General features: G+C 37.4%; 1 protein-coding gene across 2 annotated transcripts in view; it reads right to left on the bottom strand.

The window, feature by feature from the left end:
* Positions 1 to 14,606, bottom strand: part of VCL (vinculin) — a 114,170-nt gene that overhangs the window by 46,458 nt on the left and 53,106 nt on the right. For both annotated transcript variants that reach the window (XM_082716804.1, XM_082716805.1), the window contains exons 3-4: positions 1,516 to 1,666; positions 1,221 to 1,329 (exon numbers count right to left, since the gene is read on the bottom strand). In XM_082716804.1, coding sequence (XP_082572930.1) covers positions 1,221 to 1,329; positions 1,516 to 1,666 — 260 coding nt within the window. The remainder of the gene's footprint in view (positions 1 to 1,220; positions 1,330 to 1,515; positions 1,667 to 14,606) is intronic.

The raw sequence follows: 14,606 nt of genomic DNA, 5'->3' as shown, positions 1-14,606 counted from the left end.
GGATTTGTTAAGTAGTTTCACAGATCATCAAGGGGGTACCAAAGGTTGGTAGACATGGAGGGGTTGTCCCTGCTCCATCCAGAGTACTTCCATTTTTGTCTTTTATATGTTGGGATTCTGCATAAGATTTGAATTGAAGAAATAAACTTCTTTTCCCAATGCTATGGGAAAGTGTAAGGAACACTGCTCTAAAGGCACTTCCTGCTGATCTTCAAGGATGGCTCAGAGAAATTCTTAAAAGCCTTAAGTTTAAAGAATGACTATATCGGAACCTCAGGAAAATACTGTTAAGAACTATTTTACCGGGACGCCTAGGTGGCTCAGTTGGTTAAGCAGCTGCCTTCAGCTCAGGTCATGATCCCAGCATCCTGGGATCGAGTCCCACATCGGGCTCCTTGCTCTGCAGGGAGCCTGCTTCTCCCTCTGCCTCTGCCTGCCACTCTGCCTGTGCTCGCTCTTGCTCTCTCTCTCTCTCTGACAAATAAATAAATAAAAATCTTTAAAAAAAAAAAAAAAAGAACTATTTTACCTAAGACAAAAGACTTTTATGAGGTGGTATGTGATCTTTAATACTGATAAGTTAAACATATGATGTGTCTCGTGGTTGGTCTCAGTCATACTTTGAGAACCCTCCAGGTCACGGTACGTGGCTCTCACAGAAAAAGCTGGTATCTGTTCATGTATTTTGAGCATTCAATCCTGATCCTCAGGTGACTAAACAATCATTTCAAAATGAGATTTAGGCACAGCAATTCTTCTCCCCTTCTAGGTCTCATTCTATTATGCAGCCCCAGGCTAGGGCATGAATCCATAATAGTAGGCGGGCTAATTAATGAGCTAAGAGGTCATTAAGAGCTACAGGCCAGCTGGCAGACAGTGAAGGAATGCTGTATAATGTGGAATGGAGAGGTCAGAATTCAGGGTGGCCTTATGCATTACAGTAATAGAAAAGTATTTCCTACATTCTCCAGCAACATTTGCAGTGTCTAGTTTAATTCATTAGGCAGGGCTAGGATTTGTAGAAAGCAGATTCAGCTTTCAGAGACAATGATACCTCCTTAGTAGAAACACAGTGTCAGCTCCAACAGACCAGGGATACATCAAAGCCCCACGCATCATTACTTATCTTCTGCAAAAAGCAGGGGGGAGTCCTCCTTTCACCTCAATCAGACATGGACAAGCCATAAAAAACTGTATTATAAAAACTGGACATGACTGACCTGGTCCAAGATTCTTTGTGTAGGTGACCAAATCTTCCATGGTTTCCACCACCTCTGCCACTGTAAGATATTCCAAAATTCCTTTGCAAACTCTAATAATTTTACGAACCTGAAAATATATTTCAGTTTTTAGTCGAGTGAATGAACAATAAGTGGAAAACATGCTAATTCAGCTGGGCACCTATTCAACATTTTCACATCCTAAACCATGACCAATCCTCCATTATTACCTTTAAGACTATCTTTAATAAGACTTCTGTCTGGAAAAGGTCTGCATGGGCCTCAGATTGCCTACCTCAGCCTCATCGAAGGTGAGAAGCAGGTCTGATGTGCCAGAGAGGATGCCCCTTGACCCATCGATGAGATAATCTCGAGCGGGCACAGAATAAGGATCCGACTGAAGCATCTGGGCTGCCTGCACGAGCTTGGTACAAGCATTCTCAACCCTGTGGGGAGGGACATGGAGTTAACTCACTGACAGAACCAAGCAGAAGAATAGGACATACAAATGCAAAGAATGTAAATGGACAATCGTCACTTTTTTTTCAACATGGAAAACAGCCAAGACCAATTTACAATTGGACTTTTTAGCTCTTAAATTCTACGATTAAGGGCTACACATCCATTCATCCATTCATTCATTCATTTACCTCATTCACTGCACTAAGTCCTTGTTCTTTATTGTATCTTGGCAACAAAAAATGATGACAAAATGTTTTAGACCTTTCACTTTAGGTTGCTATACATCTTTGCAACTCCTTTGTTTTCTTCTTCCTCACCCTATACACATTGCCAGTAAAAAGCACTACACAAAGAACAGAAGTCATTGACAACAGTTTTGGATTTAATATCTGGAACTAATAAGCCAAAGCATTGTGTTAAGTGAAATTTAATAATTGGATAACACAAAGGATTAGGAGGAAACAAAAAGTATGAAGTAATGCATAAATTTCCCATTCATCTAGCTAAATGGATTTGACAAATCCACTGGACTGTTTGAAAACAACCCTGTAAAACTATATTGTTAATTAAAACATCACTAGCATTAATAACTGGACCAGTTATTAATAGTTCAATGTTAATACAGTTTAATAACATAGAAAACCCGATCATATGTAACAATGAATGAATGAAGGAAGGAAGGAAGGAATCAGTAAAGAGCAAGACCTCACAGCTAAGGTTTTGGATCAGTATTAAAGGGCTGGTTGTTTACTGTGCCTTTTTAATTTTTAAATTAAATTTTTAATTTAATTTTAACTTATAGAATATATATATTCATATTTATGAGTCCGTGAAAAATCACCTTCTTTCCACTATCTCCTAGGCATTCAAATTCCATCTACTTGCAACCAATGCTATGAGTCTCCTCTGTATTCTTCAAAGTGAGACACTTTATGCATACAGAAACAAAAACAGGCTTCTACCTTTTTTAAACAAATAGGATCATACCAGGCATACTCTGCATTCTGCTTTTCCAACTTAATTTAACTTAGAGATATTCTAATAAAAGTACATAAAGAGCCTCTTCATTCGTTAATATGGCAATATAACTAGTCCATAATTTATTAGCCTGCTACATAAATCACCTTGAAAAATGTCATTGTAAAAGGTATATATCTGTAGGACACAGGCCAGAAAGGAATTGCTGAATCAAAAGTGTAGACACTTACAGTTTTGACAAATGCTGCTATATTGCCCTCCACAGAGATTTATATTACCCCCACAATGGATGACAGCAGTACCTGCTTCCTCTGTCTCAACAACTCGGCATTTAATCAAACTTAAGTTTATCCTCACCAATATGATAGACCAAAATTGGATCTCAATATAGTTTTTTAATTAAGGTAAAATTCACATAACACACAATTAGTTGCTCCAAAGGTACATACAATTCAATGGCATTTCATGTATTCACAATGATGAGCAACTACCACCTCTCTCTGGGATCAAAACTTTTATCACTTCAGAAATGCACCCTGATCCCACTATGTAATCGCTCCCCATTTCCCCCTTCTCCCCCATCCCCTGGTAACCACGAATCTGCTATCTGTCTCTACAAATTTACTTATGCCGGATATATCATATAAAGGAATCATGTGACTATGTAACTTTCTGTGTCTGGCTTCTTTCACTGAGCATAAATGTTTTCAAGTTTCATCCACGTGATAGCCTGTGTCAGTGGTTTGTTCTTTTTCATACCTGAATAATATCTTATTATATGTTCATATGGAAAAAATTTTTAATTTGCTTATCCATCTATGTATTGATGGACATCTGGGTTATTTCCACCTTTTGGCAAAAATGCTGCTACTAACAGTTATACCGAATTTCCACATGGATTTAGGTTTTCATTTCTCTTGGATATATACCTACAAGCGGAAGTCTATGTTAATTTTTTCTGAGGATATGCCAACCTGTTTTCTTTTTCTTTTTTTTTTTTTTTAAAGATTTTATTTATTTATTTGACAGAGAGAAATCACAAGTAGTCGGAGAGGCAGGCAGAGAGAGAGAGAGAGGGAAGCAGGCTCCCTGCTGAGCAGAGAGCCCGATGCGGGACTCGATCCCAGGACCCTGAGATCATGACCTGAGCCGAAGGCAGCGGCTTAATCCACTGAGCCACCCAGGCGCCCCCAACCTGTTTTCTACAGCAACTGCACCACTCTACATTCCCACTGGCTTTGTTGAAGAGTTCCTATTTCTTTACATCTTTGCCAACACTTGTTATTTTTTGGTCTTTAAGGTTTGGAGGGTTAATCCCATCCTACTGGGTATGAAGTGGTATCTCATTGTGGTTCTGATGTGATTTCTTTACTGACTGTAGCTGTTGAACAACTTTTCATGTGCCTGTGGGCTATTTGTATATCTTCTGTGGAGAAAATGTTTACTGAAGTCCTTTGTTCTTTTTTTTTTTTTTTTAAGTTTTTATTTATTTATTTGTCAGAGAGAGAGAGTGCACAAGCAGGCAGAGTGGCAGGGAGAGGCAGAGAGAAAAGCAGGCTCCCTGCTAAGCAGAGTCCTATGTGGGACTCGATCCCAGGACCTGAGCAGAAGGCAGCAGCTTAACCCACTGAGCCACGCAGGAGCCCCACTTCGTTCATTTTTTAATTGGGATGTCTGTCTTGTTGAGTTGCTGAATTATTTATATACTCTGAGTATTAAATATTTATTAGATATATAATTTGCAAATATTTTCCCCTATTCTGTATCTGCTTTTTACTCAATATAGTTTTAATTTGCCTTTATTTTATTATTAATGAAGTTAAGAATATTTTTATTTTTTTTAAATTGCAAAATAAAATTACACAAAGACTATTAGACAATTATGCTCATACACAACAATCAGACTTCAGAAATGAAATATTATCAAGTACTTTAGAAGCCCTACCCTAACCAACAGTTTCTCATTTTCCATAACTAATCATTATCTTGATTTTTGTTAATTAGTCTCTTAATTTTTTTTGTATACTTCCAGTACCTATGTATCTATACATACCTAAACAATGCATCATTCAGTTTTGTCTATATTAAAGTCTTAAGTATGTGTAATTACACTGTTCTATATGCTTCTGTAACTATTCTTCTGTTCAATATTACAATTTGATAACTATACCTAATATGTCATACACTGTATGGATATACCATAATTTATTTACCCATTTGAATTCTGGTTATTATATTTTTTACTGGTGTTTATATCAATAATACTACTATGAGCGGTTTTTTTTTAAGATTTTATTTATTTATTTGAGAGAGAGCATGAGAGGAGAAGAGCATCAGAGGGAGAAGCAGACTCCCCACAGAGCTGGAAGCCCAATGCAGGACTCGATCCCGGGACTCCAAAATCATGACCTGAGCCTAAGGCAGTTGCTTAACCAACTGAGCCAACCGGGCACCCTTCCTTGAACATTTTTGTTCTGGCTTCTGGTGCACACAAACAGCATATCTAGTAGTAGAAAACTGAGTTGCAGGAAATGCATATATTCAATTCAACCAAGGAAAGCCAGTTTTCCAAAGTGGTTACAGCAGTGTTCATAACTGCTCCACAACCTTACCAACACTTGGCATTGTGAATTTTTAAATTTGCCAACATGGTCATTATGAAATGCTAAATTATTGTGAATTTAATATGCATGTCCCTGTTACTAATGAAAACGTTGTGGGTAGCTGTTGGTGTTCTTTTTTTTTTTTTTTTTTTAATTTCTAGTGTTTATGGGCCCCAAAAGTTTTGACAGGTAGCATTTTTGTTGTCATCCAGCTCTAAGTAATTCTCATTATGACATCTTTGACCATGAATTGTTTGGATATTTTAAAATAGACTTCAAAACATAAGGGACTTTTCTAGTTATTTTTTTGCTATTGATTTATGATCACATGCATCATGCCAGAGAATATGGCCTGTAAGATAACAAGGTTGTTAGCTTGATGGCTTAACACATGATCAATTTTTATAAATTTTCTATGTGTGCATGAAAACAAGGATATGCTCCAATTTTTATGTGAAATATTTTACATATTTCATTAGCTCAAGCTTGTTAATTAAAATTGTTCAAATTTTCTATATCCTTGCTGATATTGTCTATTTCATCTATCAATTACTGAGTGGTGAAACTTCCTAACATAACAACAGATTAGTCTGTATCTCCTTGTAGTTCTATTTGTTTTATATATATATTGAAGATAACTTTTTTTTTTTAAGATTTTACTTATTTATTTGAGAGCAAAAGCAAGAGAGATCACAGAGGGAAAAGGAGAAGCAGACTCACTGCTGAGGGGAGAACCCAGTGGTGCGGGGCTCACCCAGGACCCTGGGATCATGATCTGAGGCAAAGGTAGACACTTAACAACTGAGCTACCCACGTGCTCCAAGCTAACTTTTTAGGTACATATAAGTTTATAATTATTGTATAACCTGACCCTATTTGTCATTATGTAACACCTCTCTATGTCTCCAGTAATGTTTGTCGCCTTAATGTCTATTTTGTCTGACATTAACATTCCGAATCAGTTTTCTTGGACTATTTTCAATCTCTCTGTCATTATGTTTTAGATATATCTTTTTAAATAACATATAGCTATATATTTTTAATCCAGCTTAACAACTCTTAACTTAATGATTTAGCCATACTCGGCATAGACCCCGACTTGGGGCTCGATCCCACAACCCTGATATCATGATCTGAGTGGAAATCAAGAGTCAGACACTTAACCAACTGAGCCACCCAGATGCCCCTAGAATTATTTTCATATCTTATTATTCATTTTCCATATTTAACTTATTTTTCCCCTTTTTCTTATCTTTTTTTTTTCGGTGGGGGGGCGGAGGGGACAAGACTGCTAGTTTTTTCTACCTTTTTCTTACTCCCTGTACTAATTGTGAAGGTTACACACTCTGTTCTTTTTGAGGTCACCCTAAATATTTTAGCATGCATATTTGGCATGTTAAAAATCTAAAATAAAAGCTGTCCTCTTCACACAGTTAGCAGTTCATCAGTCTCATAAAAATCTAAAATGAGTCAATATTTTTACCTCCTTCCCAAACAAAGAACGATCTTAGGATATTTAATTTCCAATCATCCTTATCCTAAGCTTTTTGCTATTGTTTTCAAGTTTTGCTTGATGTTTACATTGTTTCCATGTATAAAATGTTTTATCTTTCATTTTAAACACTTAAATCTTACTAGATATTAAACTGTTATACTATATAGGTCAAAGTTTGTTTATATTTACCAACAAAGTGTCCCATATTTTGGCTAATCATTCCCTCTCATATCTCAGGCTTTACATCTAGAATCATCTGATTCTGTCCAGATTACATTCTCTAGAATTTCCTCTACTAAGAGAATGATTATGATAACATGTAAATATTTTTGTTTGAAAATGGATACTTTGTCCACTACTTCAAAGACTATTTCAGTAGTTCAGATTTCTAGGTTGACAGCTGTTGTATTGCACATTGAAGGTATTATTTCTCTAACATAATAAAAGAAGCAGAAAAAGATATGATGACAGAAGCAGAGGTAAGAGTTTAAGCAGCTTCTAGAAGCTGGAAAAGGCAAAGAAACAGGTACTCTGGAATTGCCAGAAGAAACACAACTCTACTAACCCATTTTGGACTTCTGAACTCCAGAACTGGAAGACAAAACATTTGTGTTGTGTTTGATACAAAGTGACATGACACTGGCCTCCAACTGTAATTTTCCAGGCATACAAATAATCATGAAAACACCACCCACAATGAAAAGAAAAAAAATAATAATTTGAAAACAATCCAGAAATGATACACATGGCAGAATTAATAGATAAGAACATTAAAACACATGGCAGAATTAATAGACAAGAACATTAAAACCATTATTAAAACTGTATTCCATATGTTCAAAAGGTAAAGCAAAGTTTGAGTATTTTTTTAAAGATTTTTATTTATTTATTTGACACATAGAGAGAGAGAGAGATCAAAGTAGGCAGAGAGAGGGGGAGCAGGCTCCCCGCTGAGCAGAGAGCCCAATGTGGGACTCGATCCCAGGACCCTGAGATCATGACCTGAGCCGAAGGCAGAGGCTCAACCTAGGTGTCCCAAGTTTGAGTATATTAAACAAATGAGTATATTGTAAATTATAAATAATTTAATATATAAAATATAATATTTATTTTATAAATAAATAAAATTATAAATAAATTGAGTATATTAAATTAAATAAAACCTGAGCCACCTAGGTGTCCCAAGTTTGAGTATATTAAATAAGTGAAAGCTTAGAAAAAAACAAGCCTCAAACAGAACAAGTGGAAATGTGTCTCAGATACAAAAATGCACTCAATAAATTACTAGCAGATAAGATACTGCATGAAAAAAAGATTAGTGAAATTCAAATCATAGCAATTAAAATTATTCAAAATGAAGCAGGGAGAAAAAAAGACTTAAACAAAATGAATAGATCATCATTGAGCTGTAGTACAACTTGAAGCAGCCTAATATATTTGCAATTTGAGTCCCCAAAAGAGAAGGAGGAGACAGAAAATAATATTTGAATAAACGATGGCCAAAATTTGTCTATATTTAATGACCACTATAAAGCCCCAGGTCCAAGAAGCTCAATAAACTCCAAGCACATAAAATATGAGGAGAACTACAACAGGGCACATAAATTGCTTAAAGGCACATAAACAAAACTGCTTAAAACCAAGGTTAAAGAAAAAATATTAGGGTGCCTGCATGGCTCAGTGGGTTAAGTCTCTGCCTTCAGCTCAGGTCATGATCTCAGGGTCCTGGGATCTAGCCCCACATCGGGCTCTCTGCTCGGTGGGGAGCCTGCTTGCCTCTCTCCGCCTGCCTTTCTGTCTACTTGTGATTTCTTTCTTTGTCAAATAAATAAATGAAATCTTTAAAAAAATATATTAAAAGTAGCAGGAGAAAAATTATACTTTAAACACAAAGGAACAAAGAATAACAGACTTCTCATTGGAAACAAAGCAAGCCATAGGGCAATGAAGTACTGAAAGAAAAAAACAACCTGTCCACCTCAAAATCTATACCCCCAAAAATACACATTTCAAAAATTAAGGTGAAATAAAGACTTTTTCAGATATGTAAAAGCTGAAAGAATCAATCAGCAGCAAACCTGAACTATAGGATAGGTTAAAGGAAATCTTCAGGAAGAAGGAAAATTATACCATCCGGAAACTTGGATTTACAGGGGGGGAAAATGACAACAAAGAACAAAATGACATAAATAACAAAATGTTAACTATGTGAGTAAACATTAAAAAATTCTTATTATTTAAATATGTTTAAAATACAACTGACTACACAAGAACCTTTTAGAAAATGAAGTTTAAAAAAGTAAAGTTGATTCAGCTGGCTAGATTCACAGGAAGGACTGGCCTGGCCAATGATTATGCCAGATGTTTTCCATAAATCAAAAAACCACAATTACATGGAAACATATTTAAGACAGGTATACAATGCACAATATGGCAGAAAATACATGCTGTGCAACTAGTTAAATTTATGATTAAAAATGTTTCCGGAATTTAAGAAACAAATGAGCAAGGGGGAAAAAAGAGCAAGACAAGCCAAGAAAACTCTTAACTACTGAGAACAAACTGATGGTAATTACTAGGCGGTGGGGGGGGGGGATATGAAATAGCTGATGGAGATTAAGTTGTGCTCTTGTGATGGGCACCAGGTGTTGTATGAAAGTGTTGAATTACTATATTGTACACCTGGAATTAACATAACACTATATTTTTTTTAAAGAAGATTTTATTTATTTATTTGGGAGAGAGAGCACAGACGGAAAGGGAGAAGCAGACTCCCCACTAAGCCAGGACCTGATGTGGGATTCGATCCCAGGACCTTAAGAGCATGGCCTGAGCCAAAGGCAGATGCTTAATGACTAAGCTATCAAGGCACCCCATAACACTAAAATAAAATAAATAAAAATTTATTTTTATAAATATAAATAAATAAATAAATAAATAAAATTTATAAATGAAAAGTTTAAAATATTCAAAAGAATATTTTATATTATTATAAATTATAATTGATATGATATTACTTATATAATATTAAAGGAATATTTAAAAGAATATTTCAAAAGATCTTTAGGGATGGCCAACCACTCACTGAGACCATTAGTTGAAAGAGCACTGACATCTTGCTTCAAGATTTTTTATATCCACTCCTGCCAATTCAAACACCTCTCTATCTCCCCTCTTCTGCTTGTCTAACCACTATTTATTATCTTAGATTCTGCCTTTAAATGATTCTTCCTTCAGGAAACCATTCCAAATCTACAAGTACCTCTCCTACATACTCCCATGAGATTTATCACACCCTCTCAGTTTACTCTATTTTCCGCAAGATTCTAAGTTCAGCAAGGCCAAGAACCTTGTCTTTTTGTTCATTAACGTATTCACAAAGCAGAGTGCCTGACTCATAACAAATGCCCAATAGATATTTGTTGAATGAACGAATAAATGAATTTTCATCCAGTACAGGCCCATAAAGATCATTAATTTTAAAAAGTCACAAAACTTGATTTTATTTCCAGGTACCATGAATGCTGATCAAATTAAAGCAAACAAACCTAAGAATCACAGAATACAATGGTTGTGCTACACTTCCTTGCAAGGATCCAGTGACTTCATAAGTGTTTCAAATGTGGAAAAAAACAAAAAGCCATCACGGAGAAAAGAAACAGGAAAAAAAAAAAAAGATGAAATCGAAAAGCTCTGCAGGAATCAATTTGATTCTCCACTAATGGTTCCCTTGTGTGGTAAAATGATAGGGCTAAAACAGACACTGTACCATTTTTTCTACAATAAGACATCTGATCTGTACATTAAAATTTAATGGCATACATAAAAGCCAAACAAATCCCACCATGACTAACCGGTGGTTAGAAACAGATATGAGTCTGTTTTGACTGCTGAAAATGAGATTTTATTAAAACATTCAAGCTGTCTTCTTCTTAAAGTGATCTTCTACTTTTTAAGACAAATCTAAATTTCTTAAAAAAACATTTTAAAGAAAGACAGTAGGGAGAAGTTCTGTTTCCTAAATAATTATGTATCTTGACTATATCCTAATAATATTGATTTAGACACTTTAAATCAATCAACTACCAGTTGATTGTTGAAAGAGAAGTTGAAAGCTTCTCTCTGCCTTTCAGTCTTCCACTTAAATTAACAGAAAATTCTTATGCTTTAGATCAGTGGACCAATGACAGCCCCACAGGACCCAAGAGATGCTCACTTGTAAGCCACTAATCCATTCTTTCCAGGATTACACATGATTTAACTTGATACAATTTAAGATATATATATACAAAGACCCCTAGCTACTCAGTCCCGTGTGATTTCAATTATCACTAATCAAGGAGATTAAGCTTATGGTGAATTTTTAATTAAAGAAATATAAGAGAAAAACAGATCCAGATATTACAGAGACTGATTGCCATAAGTCATTTTGCAGGTTCTACTAGACCGCATCCAATCTTAAATTCCTTTAGTTTCATTCATTCATGTATTTATTCCACTAACTAATGAGGACCTGCTATGAATCCTAGGAACACAAGGTATTTTTAAGTCCCTACCTTCAGAAGGTCACCACCTCAGGAGAAGAAGACATACAGGTAAACAAATATGCCTCAGTATTTATAAGGACATCGAGCACATGGCCAAGGGGACATAAGAGTGGGAAGGGTCATTTTCGCCTGAGAGATTAGGAAAGTAGTGATGGGGAAGGTGCAGACATCGCTCCTGTCTCAGAAGTTCAGGTCTACTCACAGAGATGATCTTCTGCACAGCGTCTCTCTGCATTGTTTTTCCAGTGGAACAATATTCTCTATCACACACACATACACACACACACAAACATACACACACACACACACGTAGTCCTTTCTGTGAAAAATAACATGCATTTGTCATAGACCTGGTTTGACTAGAGAGGGCAGTCTACTCTCACAAAGTACGGGGAACCCATCCACTCTGAAGCCACACACCCTCAGTCTGCTCCTCCAAAAATCACCTAGCAGGGGAGACTTGGTGGCTCAGTCATTAAGCATCTGCCTTGGGTGCAGGTCATGAACCCAGTGTCCTGGGATCTAGCCCCGTGCTGGGCTCCCTGCTTGCCTGCTTTTCCCTCTTCTACTCCCCTTGCTTGTGTTTTCTCTCGCTGTGTCTCTCTCTGTCAAATGAATAAATAAAAATCTTTAAAAATCACCTAGCAAATCCCAGCTCACTGCTTTAGCAGAGGGAAGAAAGAAGAGAGGAGTTTGGAACAAATAATGTAAAGGAAACAGTGCACTGGACCTAATTAGACATATACTGTTCCATAATACAAACTGAAAGGCTCTCTAAAACATCAACAAATTAAACGTCTACCCACTGAAAAAAAAAAAAAAAAGAAAGAAAAAAGAAAAAGAAAACAAATATGTTGGGGGTGGAGGGAAAAAAAACTATGAAAATCCTTGTTTAAATAAAATCTGAATTAAATCGGTATAGCCATTTAGACTAGACACACTGTCACACATACACACACACGCACGCATGCAATCTGTTTGCTAAAAACTTTAGTGCTGTGAAACAGAACACCTAAAAATTTGATTTCACGGAAGTCAGATGACCCTGGAGCACACCCAAGGAAGCAGGTGTTAACATTTTGGACCTGTCCTTTCACGAGAGAGAGAGTTGGTGAGGCCACACTCATATCCATCTCACAAAACAACATTTGGAAGACAGGAAGGAAAGAGGTGAAAGAAGGAGATCATGATCAACTGGCGGGTGAGGCTCCCCATCCCCACCCTGCCCCCATGGCCACTGTGCTCAGCACCTCCATCACTGCAATTTCCCACCAGGCTGGCCTTGGCAAAATTATTTGGCAGGCAAAATTGCCTGTCAAGGCTATTCCTGCTCTTATCTTAATCCTTGCTGAGACTTCCTTTCCTTCCCATCTGTGTAGGGTTTCTCAGAGGTCAAGAAAGACCCAGATCACTTCCAAGTCTAAGAAGCCTATCATATTTCAAAATTAAGAAATGCAAAATCAGGGCCATAAAAATGGTGGTACACTTAAGTGTTTACATCTAATAATTTTAATTGCACGATAAACACCTTTTTTAAGAATTTTATTTATTGGGGGGGGGGGGGCAAGGAGGAGGAAAAGGAAGAGGGAAAGAATCCCAAGCAGACTCCATGGTGAGCCCAGAGTCCAAGACGCAGGGCTTGATCTCGTGATCTAGAGATCATGACTTGAGCTGAGACCAAGAGTCAGATGCTTAACCAACCAAGCCACCCAGGTGCCCCAAACCTTCTTTTAAGAACCCCTCTTTTAGGGGCGCCTAGGTAGCTCAGTAGGTTAAAGCCTCTGCCTTTGGCTCAGGTCATGATCCTAGGGTCCTGGGATCGAGCCCCGTATCGGGCTCTCTGCTCAGCAGGGAGCCTGCTTCCCCCCGTTTCTCTGCCTGCCTCTCGGCCTACTTGTGATCTCTCTCTCTCTCTGTCAAATTAATAAATAAAATCTTATAAATAAATAAATAAATAATCCCTCTTTGGGGGCATAAAAGTAGCCAGTCAATTAAGCGTCAGCCTTAGGCTCAACTCATGGTCCCAGGGTCCTGGTGTCGAGCCCCTCATGGGGCTCCCTGCTCAGCAAAACCTGCTTCTCCCTCTCCCTCTGCCTGCCACTCTGTCTACTTTTGCTCTATCTCTCTGTCAAGTTTAAAAAACAAAACAAAACCTGTAAGGCTCCCTCTTTTTCTCTATGACCACATACGTGGTATCATTCGAAAATAATATTACAGTCCAGACCTGAGCCCGAGAGAGAGGCCAGGGTATGGGGTCAGCGTCAGGTCCTCAAATTCTCTGTTTTCCCATATTAGGAGCCTAGCCTCAGTTAAACATATAAGTGAAAATGACTGCTGAAAATTCTCCCTTCACCAGGCATTTAAGCATTGAAATCATTAACCTAAGGAATGAGCTCCTGTGAAATTTCTGGCATCGGCAACTGACAGTTAAGCCTATTTCTAGCGTCCCTCCTATAGGAAGTCCTGCCTCTATAAGCAATTCATTTCATCCTCAGATCTTATTGTATATATACACAGGATTGAAAAGTAATAATAAAAATAATGGATGTGAATGGGATGCCCAGGTGGCTCAGTTGGTTGGTCAAGCATCCAACCCTTGGCTTCAGCTCAGATTATGATCTCAGGGTCCTTGGATGAAGCCCTACAGCAGGCTCCACACTCAGCAGGGAGTCTGCTTAAGGATTCTCTCTCTCCCTCTCTCCCTGCCCCTATCCTCACTCACACTCTCACTCTCTCTCTCTAAAATGAATAAATTCATCTTTAAAAAAAATAATAGATGTGAAGATTACAAAAGTCTCAGGAAGATGTGTGAAAATAAACATTTCTTCTACATACTCGCCATCTGGCACAAACTTTACTTCGAAACCTCAAAAGTAGAATCATCCCATGGCATCCCAGGACTAGGACTAGCCAATATGCTTTGGTCCTGGTGTTGCCATTTTGAGAAAGGTCAAGGATCCTCAGCCATTAGTCATCTAGAAACCCGAGTGAAGGCCACAAGAATAGTTAGAGTTTTTAGGAGGGAGTTGGGAACACTGAGTACAATGACAAACTTTAATCCAGTTCAAGTAGAAAGTACATGGTAGCAATTCACCCACATGTACACTGTGATAACAGCAAAACAGGCTGTTCCAGCCCCATGCTCCAGCCCCTCTCTCAGATTTACAGATCCTCTACGCCCCCATCCACCAATTACTCCTGGCCTTTTCTTAACTCAGTGATAGTATAGGACACTGCATGTATACACCCAAAACTAAAATTAGAAACCACAATGAGTCATATTTAAAACATCCAAAGCCTT

The sequence above is a fragment of the Mustela nivalis genome, assembly GCF_964662115.1.
Source record: "Mustela nivalis genome assembly, chromosome: 2".
Taxonomy (NCBI): domain Eukaryota; kingdom Metazoa; phylum Chordata; class Mammalia; order Carnivora; family Mustelidae; genus Mustela; species Mustela nivalis.
Note: the sequence above shows the minus strand (reverse complement) of the source record. Positions and strands in the feature narration are given on the sequence as shown.